General features: G+C 48.5%; 1 protein-coding gene across 3 annotated transcripts in view; it reads right to left on the bottom strand.

Annotated features, from left to right (window-relative positions):
• Positions 1-15,387, bottom strand: part of ARHGAP22 (Rho GTPase activating protein 22) — a 135,717-nt gene that overhangs the window by 104,396 nt on the left and 15,934 nt on the right. For all 3 annotated transcript variants that reach the window (XM_077878628.1, XM_077878630.1, XM_077878629.1), the window contains exon 2: positions 1,556-1,755. In XM_077878628.1, the coding sequence (XP_077734754.1) occupies positions 1,556-1,755 (200 nt within the window). The remainder of the gene's footprint in view (positions 1-1,555; positions 1,756-15,387) is intronic.

Genomic DNA, 15,387 nt, shown 5'->3' with positions numbered 1-15,387 from the left:
TTAGCACATTTCTGTGACGTAGGGAATGATGTCTCCATTTAGCAGTGAGAAAACCAAAGGGAAAACAAAGTAAGTGACCTGTCCCAAGTCATAACGCTAGAGTGCGAGGCCTAATTCAAATCAATTTCACATCTGCCTGACTCCAAAGTTTCTATTTGTTCCACTCGACCTTCCTGGGAGTCATTTTCCTTCCTTATGAAAGCAGGGAGGCTGGACAAGATCAGGGTTTCCTAAGCTTTAGTTCAGCTCCACCTTCATGATGTGTGTCCTACCCACCTCTCCTCTGTGCTAGAATTTATGGAAAAGTTTTCCTTAAACAGTCCCACACTTCTATTTATTTATTTTTTATTGTGGTAAAAAATGTATAACTTACTGTTTTAACCATTTTAAGTGTATAGTTCAGGGGCGCTAAGTACCTTCACATTGCTGTGCAATGCTTTTTGATTTTTTTTTTAAAGATTTATTTACGAGAGAGAGAGAGAGAGAGAGAGAGAGAGAGAGAGAAGAGCAAGCATGGGGAGGGGCAGAAGGAGTGAGAGAATCCTGACACAGTCTACTCGCTGAGCATGGATCCTGACATAAGGCTGGATCTCTTGACCCTGAGACCATGACCTGAGTTGAAATCAAGAGCCAGGCGCTTAATCAACTGAGCTACCTAGGCACCCCAATGCTTTTTTATTTTAACTTAGATATATTAAAAGGGAAAAGGTGATATCACTGTTCAATGGAGACTTTCCACAAACAGAAGTTAACCATTAGAATAATACACGGAAGACAGAAGAACATTACGCCACTATTGTCACTGGAAGCTCTGACATGAGGCCTGCTCCTTTCCACCCCCATCTCCATTTTTTAAGGGAAGATCCCAAATGTTGGAGATGGCCAAACATATGCTAGCACACAACTGATGCTTCCCCTTGATATACTCAGAAAAACTGAAAGAGGGGTGGGGAGGTCATCTATCTTCCTACTGTGATGTCCATATGATCCTGTGCTATGCCCAGGTCCTTCCTCCAACTTGTCCATCACTGAGCACCCTTTCTGCCCTCAGGCTCCAGCTCCACACAGTGGGACCCCAGACCAGGTGGATCTTCCAGGACTGGTAGAAAACAGAGGTAGCCACTGAAAGGCAGAGGCATTGGACACAGGGGCTCCGCAGTGAGCCACGTTTCAGTTTGAGGTGAGATTTGTCTTTGGTATCCATGTCCTTGGACATTGCAAGTAACTGGAATGTTTCCAAGAGGCTGGAAAGAACACAGGGAAGATTCATTTTCTTAAGCTGTGCAGAGATGTTCCCTATCAACTTTCTATGGAGACATTTTCATTACTGAAGCTGTGGATGTGCTTCTGTAAAACAAATTGTGATACCAGGGACATGAGGGCTGAGAACAAAAACCACTTCAGAAATCCTGGTGAAGTGCCACTGTGATTGAAGTCAGTGGCTCAGGGCTTGAGAACAGGAGGCTATCTCTGCCTTCGGCCCTCTCCTGGGCATGGTTTACCCTCCCTTCAACCCTGTCATGATGCCCCAGGATGCAAGGCGCGTGCTTCTCACCTGGGGCTTGGTCTCATCTTTGTCCTTGTAGTAGAAAAGCTGATCCCCACGCAGCACGAACCAGCGCTGCTGCCAGTTCTTCATGATGCTTCTCTGCTTCTTCAGCCAGCCCTCCTTCAGCACAGGGCCCAGCCTGTGGGGGCAGGGCAGCCGCCCAGGGCTTTGGCTCTGCTCTCCCATCACCAGGCTTTTGGAGCGGGCTGGAAGCCAAAGACACACACAATGAGTGTGAAGGATACATGCCCGTTGTCAGTCCTTGCCCCATTCTGGCATCCTGGCTGCCCTGTGACCGGAGCTTGGGAGCCTAAACCAGCAGGACATGACTGTGCTTGGCATACTTCCCCCTCAGTTAAACAGGGCATGGGCTGGAACACCTCAGCAGCAGCAGCCCAGGGTTATCCGCTTGGGACAGGCGCACAGCCTGCAGGCCTAGTTAGTCTCTGCCGTGTCTATGTATGCATCTATCCACAAATCCATCTATCCATCCACCCAACCACCCACCCAATCAGCATTATTCTAGGTACTAGAGATAAGGCAATGAAATAAATAAGGAACAGATAAAAATCTGGGTCCTCCTGGAGCTCACATTCCACCAGGGTTTCTGTCACTTTAGGCCCTGAGGGAGCTGGCCCCTTCAGACCCCCTCCCTGGTTCCTGCATAGCACCCTTCTCTGGAGGCATTAGACTTGAATACCATTGCCCAGAACCTCCAAAGCTACCCTTTGCTCTGCTGGGATCATCTTGGTATACTGTGTCTAGACAGTGGGGCCTCTGATTCAGCTGTTTGCTGTAACTTGTTAGTGGCTCCCTTGTGGGCAAAGGGGCCATCTCTCCTACCTCAGAGTTTCAGAGTGCCCACAAGCCCTTTTGCCCCACAGGCTTCCTGTGCTCCCCACTTGACACCACTGACTGGCCCTCTGCCATGGCTGGTACTGCTCTTCACAGTGATGACTTGTCCCTTATGGGACCTTTATCCCATCACCTCCCCCTCTCTCCTCTGTTTCCCTCTCTGGTCAGTATCAAGCATATTGCAGTGGTCACCAGGAGTGGTCATCCTGGACTTATGAAGAACAGTTCTTCTAAATGTCATTACACTTGTAATTCTTAGACCACGGATCCTAACTTAAGATTGGAATGCATGTTCCCTGTGCCCTATGGTTCTGGCATCGTACCTGTGATTCTATGTGTGTGTGTGTGTGTGTGCATGTGTGTAGGCTCCTCCCACTATACTGTTGACCACAGTTTCCTAAGCCTGGCCTATCCTCTGCCCATGCTGTCCCACTAGTCTGGACCTTTCTTCAATCCCTTTCACACTCATCCTGGCTTTGGATTCTTGGTGAGCTCCCATGTATCCTTTGAGATACAACTCAGATACTTCTTCTACAGAACCTTCCTTCTGAATCTCCTCCAGAGAGTCATTCCCTTCCCTATCAGGACACGTGGCCCATAGACGGCAAATTATCTGTGTGGCTGCCTTTCTGCCCCACCAGGCTGAGGCGCATGTTGGGGAGGACATGGTGCCTTACCCAGGTCTACATGTGTGGCCCTCACCATGTGCTGCTCAGGGAATGGATGTAAGTCATGGTTGTCCAACATTACAGGCTACTTAGGCTCACCCTAATGAGTAGGTGTGTCTGTGTCTTATCATGGGATTAAATGTGCCATGACACTCAGCTGCTCTCTGAGGAGACTGTATAGTTTGGTGGCCCCCGCTTTGCCTCAAGTGACATATGGCCTGAGATACGATCCTCAATTGACCACTTTTACATGAGCAAAAAATAACGAGGCCATCCCTTGAGCCCTGTTCTAGAAGGGTCAGCTCAATGACAGCAGGGAGAGTAAGGAGAGACATCATCCTGTCACCCCGCACAGCTGTGGTAGCTCAGATTGTGTCTGTCCCCACCGTCTCCACCTTGATGCCCCGTTGCCATCTCTTGGCTGTGGTGAGGTCCTTGCTGAATGTTCTAGCCTTGTCTTGGCTGTGCTATGGCCCAGAGAGCAAGCAGGCTGTTTCTAGGCTCACCCCCAATGCACAGAAGGGGGACTGTTGATCCCTGAGGACAGACAGTCCTTCTCAGAGACTAAAGGGAAGACAAACCAGAGGAGTCAAAAGGCACGGCTTGGCTCCCCCTTCCAGGAAAGCAGCCCATGTCTGAAACCCTGCATGCACCAAGGGTTGAGCTTCACTTGCTCTTACGCTTACTGGCTGCCCTCTCCCTTTGTTCCCTACCTCCTGTGGGTCCTGGTCCCCATACTTAACGATGTGTCCTAGATTAAAGTCTGCTTCCCTCCCTATTTCTGTGGCTGTTTACTATCCCTATGAGTTAGCTAAAGATTCCCTTGTTGCTGGGTATTTGGAATTCTTCCAATGTTAGTTATTTAATTAAAGAGACAATGGGGTTCAGTTGAAGAAATACAGGATTGTGGCCAGCTCTGTGAAGCAGTCTGTGCCTCAGTCTGCTGATGAACAAGCTGGGTGCATGTGGGATGATGATACCTGACCCTGCAGAGCGAGCTGGAGGAGGAGACATGGCCACGTCTGGCAGAGTGCTTGGCATGGACGTGGTGTCCAGGAACTGGTTACCATGGCAGTGAGGATCCTATTAATGGAAATGGTGCAGTGGATGTCTCCATGTGGAACTGTTCTCTGGAGATGGGTTCCCAGAGCAGACTCACAGGGCAGAAGGCATGGACTTTTCTAAGGCATTTAGCTGGTTAGGTGCCATTATACCCTTCCCTTCCTTCTAAAAATGGTATGTGGATATATTACAACACAAAATTATACTGATGTACCAGTTCCTTCATAGTCATCCATATGGAATATCATAATGGGAATATTCCTACTCCATAATTTAGTAGGTATAAAATGACACTTAGTTACTGTTTTAGCTCACCCTGTTGTTGGGTTACTTACCAAGGGGATGTTTTTGCATAGGCTCCCACTCCCTGTGTAATGTTTCTGCTCTCTCCCTTTGCCCACTAAACTGATTGCCCCTGGTGGGAACTGCTGACTGGGAGTGGTGGTTGGGGGTGGTGGTGCAGCTAGGGTCCTTATAGGTCTTCTGGTCATTTGGACCCCTTTCTCCTCTTGAATGAATCTTACAAATTCTCTAGAAGTTTCTGCAATGCTAGAAAATCTGCCTTTCCATTTCCAGGTGCCCATGGCACCACATCTGGGGTCCGCCCTGCTCTCCACCTCTGCTCTGCACCTCAGCTGTTCCGTAAGAAGAAGCGCTTGGGTGGAGCTGCTGGCAGGTAGGTGGGGGTTGTGTTCGACAGAACCCGACAGCATCGGGAAGGATCCCTCTGCTCCTAGGGCTGTAACTGCCCCTCCATCACTCCTTCCATATCAGGGCTGGAGCAGGGCTGGATTCAGCAGACACTTACTGATTTCATTCCAGGGTCCAGAGCTGTCTGTGGCACTAGGGGCTCGGGCACTAGGGTTCCACAACCTGAGGATTCCTGTGGAGTCTGACAGAGGACTGAGGTGAGGGAGAGTACAGGTGTGACCCCTAGTTATTGAGTTCTCTTCTCTAGGTCTCAATTTCTTCATCTCTAAAATTCCTTTAATGGGTTGGGAGTCAATGGCAAAATGAAGTCAGCAGTGCCTAGGCTTTTGTTTTTTAATTGAGATTTCTAACATGAGCCTGGACAGAAGCAGGGCCCCTGTGGGTGAAGAATCTCTGGAAGAGGTGGGTTGGCTCAGGTCTCCTCTGTCTATTTGTATATTCTCCTCTTCCTCTTCTTGGGGAATCTGCAAGGGCTATGTAGAATCTTCCACCTTTCTAAAGACTCTCTGGGGCCTTTAGTGAGGAATCTGGCTTTACAGAATGTTCTAATGCTACATCTTTGGTTCTTTTTGTTGTCTTCTATTACAACAAGACCTGAAATGGTCTCATTTGACAGGATCATAGCAATGGTAGGACCCAGAATATACCTGCCCTTCCTTCCACACCCCCTATAGCATCTGGACAGGGCCAGCACATGCAGGAGCTAAAAAAAAATACAGTGACCCATCAGTGCACCCCAACACTGAGGAATACTGGAGAGTCCTCAGCTGAGCACTGGGCCATGTCTGCAGAGACACTCCCTGTCCAGGCATGTCTACCCAGGGAGGCTGAGCTCTTGGAGGGCAGTATGCTGGATACTGAGCCTGGTGGACAGGAGGTGCCCAGCAAGAAAGAAATGACTGCAGTGTGAGTGATCTGCTGTTCCCTCAAGGTGGCCAGACAATGTAGCAATGTTTACTGCCCTGATCCCCAGGCCCTGGGCACTACCCTCCTGAAGGCTGCAGGTATGGAGGAGGCAGGCAATGGGGTGGGGGTTGCAGGGGGTGGGGGGGCTTGTTTCCTGGGGCAATGGGGCCGGGTCTGGCCTGAGGCAGGAGGCTGGACTGGTTTCTGTTTGAGCAGATGCTAGCATCCCTGCCTGCCCTGCCCCAGGCTCCCTCAGAAGAGAGGAAGAACCAGCTCCCAGCTGCCTCAGTTCAGCAGGGAGGCACTGCTGGCAGATGGTACTTAGGCTCCCAAACCAGCCCAGGCTTTTCCCCAGTTGATCAATCACAGGGATACAACTTCTTATAAGGCCGATTGAGTGTCTTGAAAGGAAAATAATCATTGTTATGATTTATTAATAACCACTGTTCCTGTCCTCAGTGTTTACTTGAGTCAACTTATTCAGTTCTTTAGATGCTTAGGCAAAGCTTTCAAGTCAAACAGCTCGGACATTCTGAGGCTCTAGGACTAATGTGAGTTTCCCAAGGGGGCCCAGGAGCAGGTGCAGGGCAAGCTCCTGACCAGCGGGAGGAGGAGGGCCCCTCCACCCTCTCCCAGTCAGGGCTCTTCTGTTCATATCACAACCATTCACTCATTCATTCATGCTTTCCAAATCTACAGAACTCCTTCAAGAATAGCACAGAACCCTGAGTTTTGGTGTTTCCTGGGAGTGCCTATACATGCTTGCAAACACACTCATGCATGCACACACTCACATACAGTCTCATACACTCATGCATGTACCCACTCTTACACATACACACACTGGCAAACAGACACACATTCATGCTCACAGAGCTCCCCAGGAGGGAGCAAGGTCCTCTACATCTTCATAGTCCTTATTCCCCAGGAGACATCAGAACTCTTGGTGGAGGAAATGGAATTCAAGTGCCCCAAGGTTCATTCATTACTAGAGAAGGGCAAAGTGGGAGCAGCATCAAGGTGTTGCTAGGGCAACATGAGATGGGAGACCAGCTGACCATTCCCTGATTCCTGCCCTTGCTTACCAAGGAAGTGCGGAGCTTTCATTTCTCAGAGCTGAAGAAATGAAAGACATGAACAGGTAATGCTACAGAAGAGGAAGTATGAATGGCCAATCGAGATGTGCAGAGATGCTGGATTTCAGTAGTAATCAATGAAGTGTAAATTAAAGCCGTAAGATGATATAGCACCGTGTACCCTTTAGGCAGGTAAATTTTTAAAGTCTGGTAATGTCATGTGTTGGATGGGTTGTGAGTAATCAATCGTAAGCCACTACACAGAGGGCAGTCGGGCTGTCTTTGTTAAAGTTAAAAACATGCACAGTCCACAAGCCAACAATTCTGCCTTTCACCTGTGTACTCCAAGAAAGAATTACAAGGGCACAGGCAGTCACACACAGGGATGCCCTTGGAGCTCTCTGTGTGATCCCTAAAGATGGGGAAAACCCAAATGGCCAACAGTGGAAAATGGCCAAACAGATCATGCTGTATTCACGTCGTAAGGTGCTTTGCAGAAGTTGAACGAATTAGGTGAATGTATGTGAGCTAACATGTTTAGCTCTCCCTTTTTATCAAGCACCTCAGAAGAGATGTCTTCAGTCCCTTTTCTTTTTAGTAAAACTAGCCATTTTTAAGCATACAGTTCAAGGGCATTCATTCTATTCACATCACCACCATCGAGCTCCAGAACTTCTTCATCACCCCAGCTGCTTCCTGTTCTCTTCGGACCCCACTCAGTCAGGTTTCCCTTACCTCTGTCCCACCCAAATTGCTCTTATCAAGGCTGCGGTGACTCTCACAAGGCTTAATCTAAGGGTTGGTTAAGTCAGTGCCCCCATTCCTTGACCCCTGATGGTACTGAATCCAGTTGGTAACTTCCTTCCTCCAGGGTCATAGATGCCCTGGGGCTCCAAGACCACTCTCTCTGCCCCTCCGCTCCTTCACTGGCTGCCACACTATCTCATTATCCTGCTTCTTGGTCCAGAGCCGAGGGTTCATACTTGGACCCCGTTTCTATCCACAGTCACTGTCTCAGGGATCTGCTCCTGCCTCATGGACTTAAACACCATCAGTGTGTGCATTAGGGGCCTGTGCAGAGACCCACTCATCCATCACACCGACTATATGACACCTTCAATGTCACATGCCCGAAGCTGAACTCCCCAGCTTTCCGGACCCTGACCCTACTCTTCCCATAGTCTCTGCCGTCAGTCAGTGGAAACACCATCCTCAGCCTGCCATCATTTCTCACTCAAATTCCTGCTGGAACCTCTTCTGTGGGCTCTCACCCTGCCACCCCCTCTGTAGCCTCTAACAGGCAGCCAGAGAGAGTTTTTAAAGATGGGGCTCCCTATGGAAGCCCTGTAGACTCCCCATCTTGCTCAGAATAAAAGTCAGAGCCATTAGTACAGCCTTCAGGGGTCCCCTGGCCCTGGCCATGTGATCTCTCAGGCTTTCCTACACTTTCCCAGTCCCGGTAGCACTGGCCTCTGCTGTCGGACTGGCTGGCCAGCTGGCTAAGGGAGCTGGTTTTGCCCAGGCAGTAGGAGAACTGGAAGATCCTGGGAATTTATGCCCCCAGCCACCAGCCCTTGGCCCAAGACTCCTGGTGTAGGGGCCTGAGAACTCCTGGTTTCTAGTTGGAAACCACTCGGAGGGATAAGGAGGTGTAAGTCATACTTCAAAGTTCCAGGAGGCTCAGGCTGACACCTCCCTGGATTGGGCTTCATACCAAGCCTGGCTCTCTCCTGTCCTGCTCCCTCAGCCCCTTACTGGTGTCTCCTGGGAGCACCTCTTTGATAACTGATTTCATGATAATCCTCATCTCAGGGTCTACTTAGGAGAACCCCATCTAACATATCCGATTGCTTTCCAGGTCTTCCGAATAGGCTTATGGCAGCATCACATCGACCTCGGGTGGCTGCTGGAGCATCTGGCCCTAGTGGTGTTGCTCAGTGGGGTTGGGCACCCCGCAGCCCACCAGGGGATGTTTTTCCATCTGCAGCTCTGTAAGTGCAACCCTGGGAGCATGGAGGAGTGGCCGCCCAGGAACTAAAACATAATTGATTTATACAAGTCAATGGGATTTTAAAGCCAGACTGGAGAACTAGCAAGATGGCTCTCAGAGTGGAATTGATTTAAAGGTTAAGTATTGAGGCTGAAAGATTGATTGAGCAGAGAGGTGAGGTAATGGAAGGGGCAATCTGGAAAGCCGGAAAAGACGCTTCATCACATTAATGCAATCTGCATCCGAGGGCAAGGGGCCTCATCAGGTGCCCATACTGTCCTGGGAATACGGCTCAAGCCTCCTGTGATTTATTATACCAGGGTTCCTGAGCATCCCCTACTTTTTTTTTTTCAACTTGTTACCTAGCATTCTTTCTGGATTCCTTTTGGTTATCTGTTCTCTGCTAGGTCCGCTCATCAGGGAGGCCTACAAAAGAGCCAGGCTCTCCTAACAGTTCACAGTTCAGGGCCTGGAGGATGAAAGACAGTAAGGGGCAGTGCAGTACGTATTCTCCCTCATCCCCAAGTGAGAAGTACTACTTATTTATTTTTTTTTAAGATTTTATTTATTTATTTGAGAGAGAGCGAGAGAGCACAAGCAGGGGAAGTGGCAGAGGCAGAGTGAGAAGCAGGCTGCTCATTGAGCAGGAAGCCCAATGTGGGGTTCGGTCCCAGGACCTTGAGATCATGACCCAAGCCCAAGGCAGATGCTTAACTGACTAAGCCACCCAGGTGCCCCAAGAAGTGCTACTTCTAAGATAGTGCTGAGGTTGTCTAGAAAGTTGGGATTTTTTTTTCATAATGATTTCTTTAATGATTTTTAAAAATCAATATAAAAGATAACATTCTTTAAAGGCATTTTTGTTGGCTCTTCCTGGGTCTGCCTCTTGGCTCAGCTGGTGCTGCTCTTTGGCAAGAGGGGGCTGAAGGCAGAGAGACACCCAAACAACTTGATCTGCACTTTCAGCACACCTCCTCAGATTCAGCTGGATCTGGCATTCATTCATCCATTCAAGCAGGCTTCCTGGGTATGCACCCTGGACTAGCCACTAGGTAATGGAGATGGAAGGCATGTGCCTACCCTAGCAGAAGTAAAGGGGTAGCAAATACACCCAAAGGCAAGGTCTCATGGTCATCATGGCACACATAAGGGGAAATGGGAGCATGAAGGCAGCAGGTGGAGGTCAGGTTGGGAGGTTGGGAGGCCAGTGGAGAAGGTGGAGCTGGATGAAAGAATAGAGTGACACTGGAGGGGATCAGGTTGTGTCCCCTGAAATATGCCACTTGCTGATGGCAATATTGCAATATGGTGCATTGATTATTTTGAGTTGTAGGCAATTGAGAAATAGCAAATATTGAAGGAGCTTTCTTTCTTCCCTCTTTCTGCCTAAAAGGAAGGTACGGGGTGCCTGGGTGGGTGACTCATTTGGTTAAGCGTCTGCTTTTGGCTTAGGTCATGATCCCAGGGTCTTGGGATCAAGCCCCATGTTCGGGCTCCCAGCTCAGTGGGGAGCCTGCTTCTCCCTCTCACCATTGTTTGTTCTGGTGCACTCTCTATGCTGTCTCTCTCAAATAAATAAATAAATAAATAAATAAATAAATAAATAAATAAATAAATAAATAAAATCTTAAAAAAAAAAAAAGAAGGCTATGAATTTCTCTTGTAGATGTCTTTCCTGGTCCTGTACAAGGAAGAGGAGAGCGAGACTCTGTAGTCTGAATAACAAACCTTACTAAATAACCTTATCTACCATACATTTCCCAATCACCATCCCACAATGATGCCGCCCGGCTTTAGCTGCCTTTCCTTCTGTTATTCTGACTTCTATCAGTTTAATTAGCAGGTCCCAGAATCAGAACTTAAGAGGGTAGAGGAAAAGTTTTTCATCCCCCAATGCTACAGAAGGCCAGGGGAAGAAGGGATGTGGCCAGCAGGGGGCACAGGAGGCCATGCAGGATGAGACAGCATGGGGTCTAGCCTGGGAATTCTGTCTCCCAGAGTAACACGGACTCTCACAGGACTCATATCACTGCCCTGGAACAGACTATACCCTAACCCTTCTTGCTCAAGGCTAATGAAAAGACTCTTCCTCTGAGAAAGACAAGCCTGATGGACCTCCATCAATTTCAATCTACAAGCTGGACCTTCAACCACCATGGCACAGTGATGTCACTCTTGCTGGGGGTCTCCTTTGAAGAGCTGTGCCTTAGCCATCACTAACATGGGTATGAAGTTGAGATGGGGAGAAGGCATCTGTGGGCCAGGGCTCCACCATATCTCTACCATATCTCCAGATCTCCACTCATCCATATATCTCATTTTTTTCCAAGCCAATGACTGGTCCCCATATGGGTCATTTTAGGTCCCATCTCTTCATTTCTGTGCTTGCTGGACTGATGAGTCCTGACTCACTCTTGAGGCATCAGTGTAGCTGTTTCCTACCACACGAAGACTCCTCTAATAGCCTCTCAAAGCAGAGGGTTCAGTGTCTATCCATGATGTTGCCACCATGACTGGCACACACCTCTGACCAGACATCTCTTTACCGTATTGATTCGTGAGCTTCTTATGGCCAGGGAAGGTGCCCTCCCCATGCCTGGAGCCCTACACTGCAGCACAGAGCCTCTCAATAAATGTTTGCTGAGTGAATGAATGAACATGAGACAGGAATCCTCAAGGTCAAAGAAGATGGGAAAGATCAAATCCAAGAGACATTGTGCCTCTGCAAATGATTTTCTTGGTTTGGATGAAATCTGCCAATAGATTTCTCCTACCCAAGGCCTGTTCTTATACACTTAACAAGTTAAAGGGCACGAGATCATTGATTCCATTCCCATAATCAGAGAAGTGGCCAGGAGACAAAGCTCAGGGCTTAACTATCATTTTCCTACTTTTCCTAGTTCGGTGGCTTGTACGAAGACGCTGTGTGAGGTCACAGAATTTGGAGGCCTGAGGCCTGCTGCTTTTGAATTCCCAGATTTCCATATAAAATGGGAGCAAAATACAAATTCCATCCACCTCTTAGATTTTGGTGAGGATGAAATGAAGGGTATGAATTTCATACTTTAGAAAGGGAGAGGCACTGGGTGATTGCCGGTTAGTACTGTTTTTTATTAGTGCTGGCTGAGCCCCTTGGAAGCCTCTCTCCTCTCTCTGCACTTTGTCCTAGAGCAGCTGGCCCCAGCCTGGCTACTTCAAATTCTGTTAAGATCAGCAGAGGCCATTCACCAGGAGCCTGGGATTGGTGGAGTCAATGTAATTCAGTATCGATTATAAATTTCATTTTCGTCTGCCTACAAGCCATTAGCTTAGATCAATATATTCTCTACCCTTGGTTAAGTAATCATTGAGGCTGTTGATGATTTCAGCAGAGTCAGAGCATGTTCCTGGCTGTCTTGGTAGGGGAGCCTGAGGCAGTTTTCTGCTCTAGGCCTACCTATCCCAGTTCGGGCCTGACTTGCAAATATATTATTTATTCCCACCTTCAAATAGTAAGGGCATGCATGGCCAGCTCTCTTTTTCTCTGGGGCCAGAAGTCCAGCCTGGAGCTCCTCTGGCCCAGCATCTGGTGGTGTCCTGTGTTCTAAGAGTGCTGGTGTTATGAACTTTGGGCATCTTCTACGGGTGATAGAAGTTTTCACATGAGCTGGGATCTGGGAGGAGAGGCAGGAGGAGAAAGGAGGCTTGGATTCACAGTACATCTCTCCAAGGACACAAACTTCACTTCATCTCCTGGCACATGGACTTTGGGCAGCAAAGGCTAGACTGTCATTCTGGGGCCTGGAACAGTGTCCAGAAGCAGGGGAACCTAGCTGGTAGCAGCTGAGTGCTCTGAGTAGATGTGCTCTGCACAAAAGCCTTATTGTCCCTTCACACCCTCTGCAACGGGCAGATGGGAAACGCCATTGCTCCCAGAGCATTTACTGAATATTGGCTCTCTCTCTCTGCTCTTAGTCACTCCCTGCAGACACACTGCTGCAAGCATCAGCATCTAATGCCCCCATCCAACCATGCCACTCCCTTGTTTAAAGTCCTATCTGAATGTGGGATGGGTCTATCCCCCAGGCCGCACCACCATTTCCCCCCTGCCTTTCTGCATTGCACCAGACCCAAGAGCTCACAGCTTGCCTAACATGTGCACCTCTGGTTCTGATACAGGAGGCTTTCTCTGCCTGGGAAAGCTGTCCATTCCCGCTACCCCAATAGAACCCTACTGCATAAATAGGGACGTGCTCAATGGCATCCAAGAGCCTTTGGGTTTTAAATCCCAATATTGCTGCTCCTGGCTGGTATTCTCCCTGGCTTCTATTTCTTTTTTCTTGGGGACTCAGTTTTCTCATCTGAAAAATGGGGCAATGGTGGTCTCTCACTAGGGGTCTTTTGAAGATGGAAGGGGATTCCACACATGGTAGTTGTAGTAGAACATTAAAATGGAAGCTCCAACAGGGCATGGAGATTCAGAAGATGTGACATTCTAAATGAGGGCCAGACCAAGAAGCATACTTACAAAGAGGTGGGAGAAAATAAGTTCTGCAGCCCTGGGATGGACATGGAAATATTGAAGTGGTCTTGGATTCGGCAAATGAAAGTGACTCTAGGGAAAGTCATTAATCAAGAGTGGCTACAGTTGTCAGGGGGCCTGACCCAGGCAGGGATAGGGGCAGGCCTGGTGCCCCTGTACCATGGCGGGCACAAAGAAAGTTGTTTCATGAGTTGTGCCTGTTAGCATGGTTACATAAGATCAATAGACATGACTTATGGTTCTTGCTATTATTATACATTTGGTCAGTGCCAGAGGTTAAATATACATCTGACTCCAAATGCAAACAGGGAGGTGAAGGTATCTGAGTCTGCGGTATTCCAGCTGGCTAATTTTGTGGGAAATATGGCAGGTTGAAATAAAATAGCAGCCACAGCTGGGATTCCTCAGCATTAGCAGGTGGATTAGCATCAGGTGGATGCTAGGACTCACCTGCCTGGACCTCCCCACATCTTGGCACCCATGGCCGGCACTGTGGCACCCCCTAGTGAGGTCACTTTTACCCACTACCCTCACCTCATCTAATCAGGATTCCTTCCTCTTTTCTACTAGCCTGTTGCTCAGCCAGAGTGCCTTCCAGCTGGACAAATCTGAGACACACCAGGACCAAGTGGGTGGCATGACCATATCTCCTGTTTTTGTCTTTGCACCAAGTGAAAGCACAGCAAATACCATGGAAACAGGTGCTTCCCAGGGCTCAGATATCCTGGCATCGTTGGGGCCCAAGATGCTCGGTGACACCATCCAGCCCCCACCTCTGGACAGGCCTCTGGGGAAGGAGGCTTCTCGACCCTCGGAGTCCTGTAGTTAAGCTGCCTTGATCTCATTAGTGGTGTGATTTTGAACATTTTGCTGAAATTATCTTGGTTCCATTTTCCCCCATGATTCCTAGGGTTGGTATAAGGCACATGCTGAAGGCACAGCAGACATTTTCTGACTTTCTTTCCTTCCGTTAAGAAGAATGTGGAAGGGGTCTCTGTGGCCTTTGATGTGTTAGTGATGAGAGAGTCATATCCTATGATTCCATTTATATGACATTTAGAATAGGCAAAATGACTATACCATGATTTCTATCCATAGTGATGGAAATCAGAAGAGTGGCTGGCTGGCTGGCTCTGAGCAGAGCGAGGAGGGGTGGGGAAAAGAGGAGAGAACTTTCTGGGGTTAAGGAAAAGGCTCTATATTTTGGTCTGGGTGGTGGTCAGAGCTGTACACTTAAGATCTGCACTTAATTGTACACTTAAGATCTGATCTGCACATTTTACTGTATGTAAATTGTGTTTCAATTTTTTAAAAAATGAGGAAAATATTAGAAATGAATGATGAAAATCCTAGAATAAAACAGAATTCAAAAAAAATCAGGCTATAATGTACTTTGAGGCCACTGTTGCCCAAAGATCCCCAAATTGGGAATTTTACTCACTCTGACCAGGTATTATCCTAGACTTTTGGTTCATCTGAGGGCCTCTACAACTCGATTTCATTTGGAGCAAACTTCTGGAAGGAGGGAGAAGAGAGGGCTCAGTCTTCTGTGTGGGGATAGAAAGCCTGGCCAGCAGTAGAGAACGTTAAATCTGGGAAGGTGACAGCCCTGAGCAGTGGTGCCAGGGCCTGGCCTGGAATGAGGAGGTCACTGGATAAGTCTATTGTGGCCTTTCTTCTGCAACAAAAGTTGCTGTCTATGAGGCCTCCAGTGCCTACCTGACCTGTGGCCCAGACCCTGTTTCCACTCTCCAGAAACTGTCTTCCTATACCACCTCCCTGATCCCTCTCCTAGCCTCAAGGTCCTCTCTCTAAGTCTCAGGCAAAGCCAGATACTGTGTCACTCAAGTAGGTTACCATCCCTTTGCCATTTCACTCTCAGGGCCCTGAATGTATTCTGTCTTAGGGAGCCCTCAGTGGACAAGCTGTGGCAGCGGACAAGGGGGCAGCATGGAGTCATCACGGGCATATCCTGAAAGGCTATCCAGAAGCAAGCCATCAGACAAGGTCTGTGAACCCCATGGTAATCCCTTTAGAACGATCCTCCA

Source organism: Canis aureus, chromosome 29 (genome assembly GCF_053574225.1).
Source record: "Canis aureus isolate CA01 chromosome 29, VMU_Caureus_v.1.0, whole genome shotgun sequence".
Taxonomy (NCBI): Eukaryota; Metazoa; Chordata; class Mammalia; order Carnivora; family Canidae; genus Canis; species Canis aureus.
This window is presented reverse-complemented; position numbering and strand designations above follow the sequence as displayed.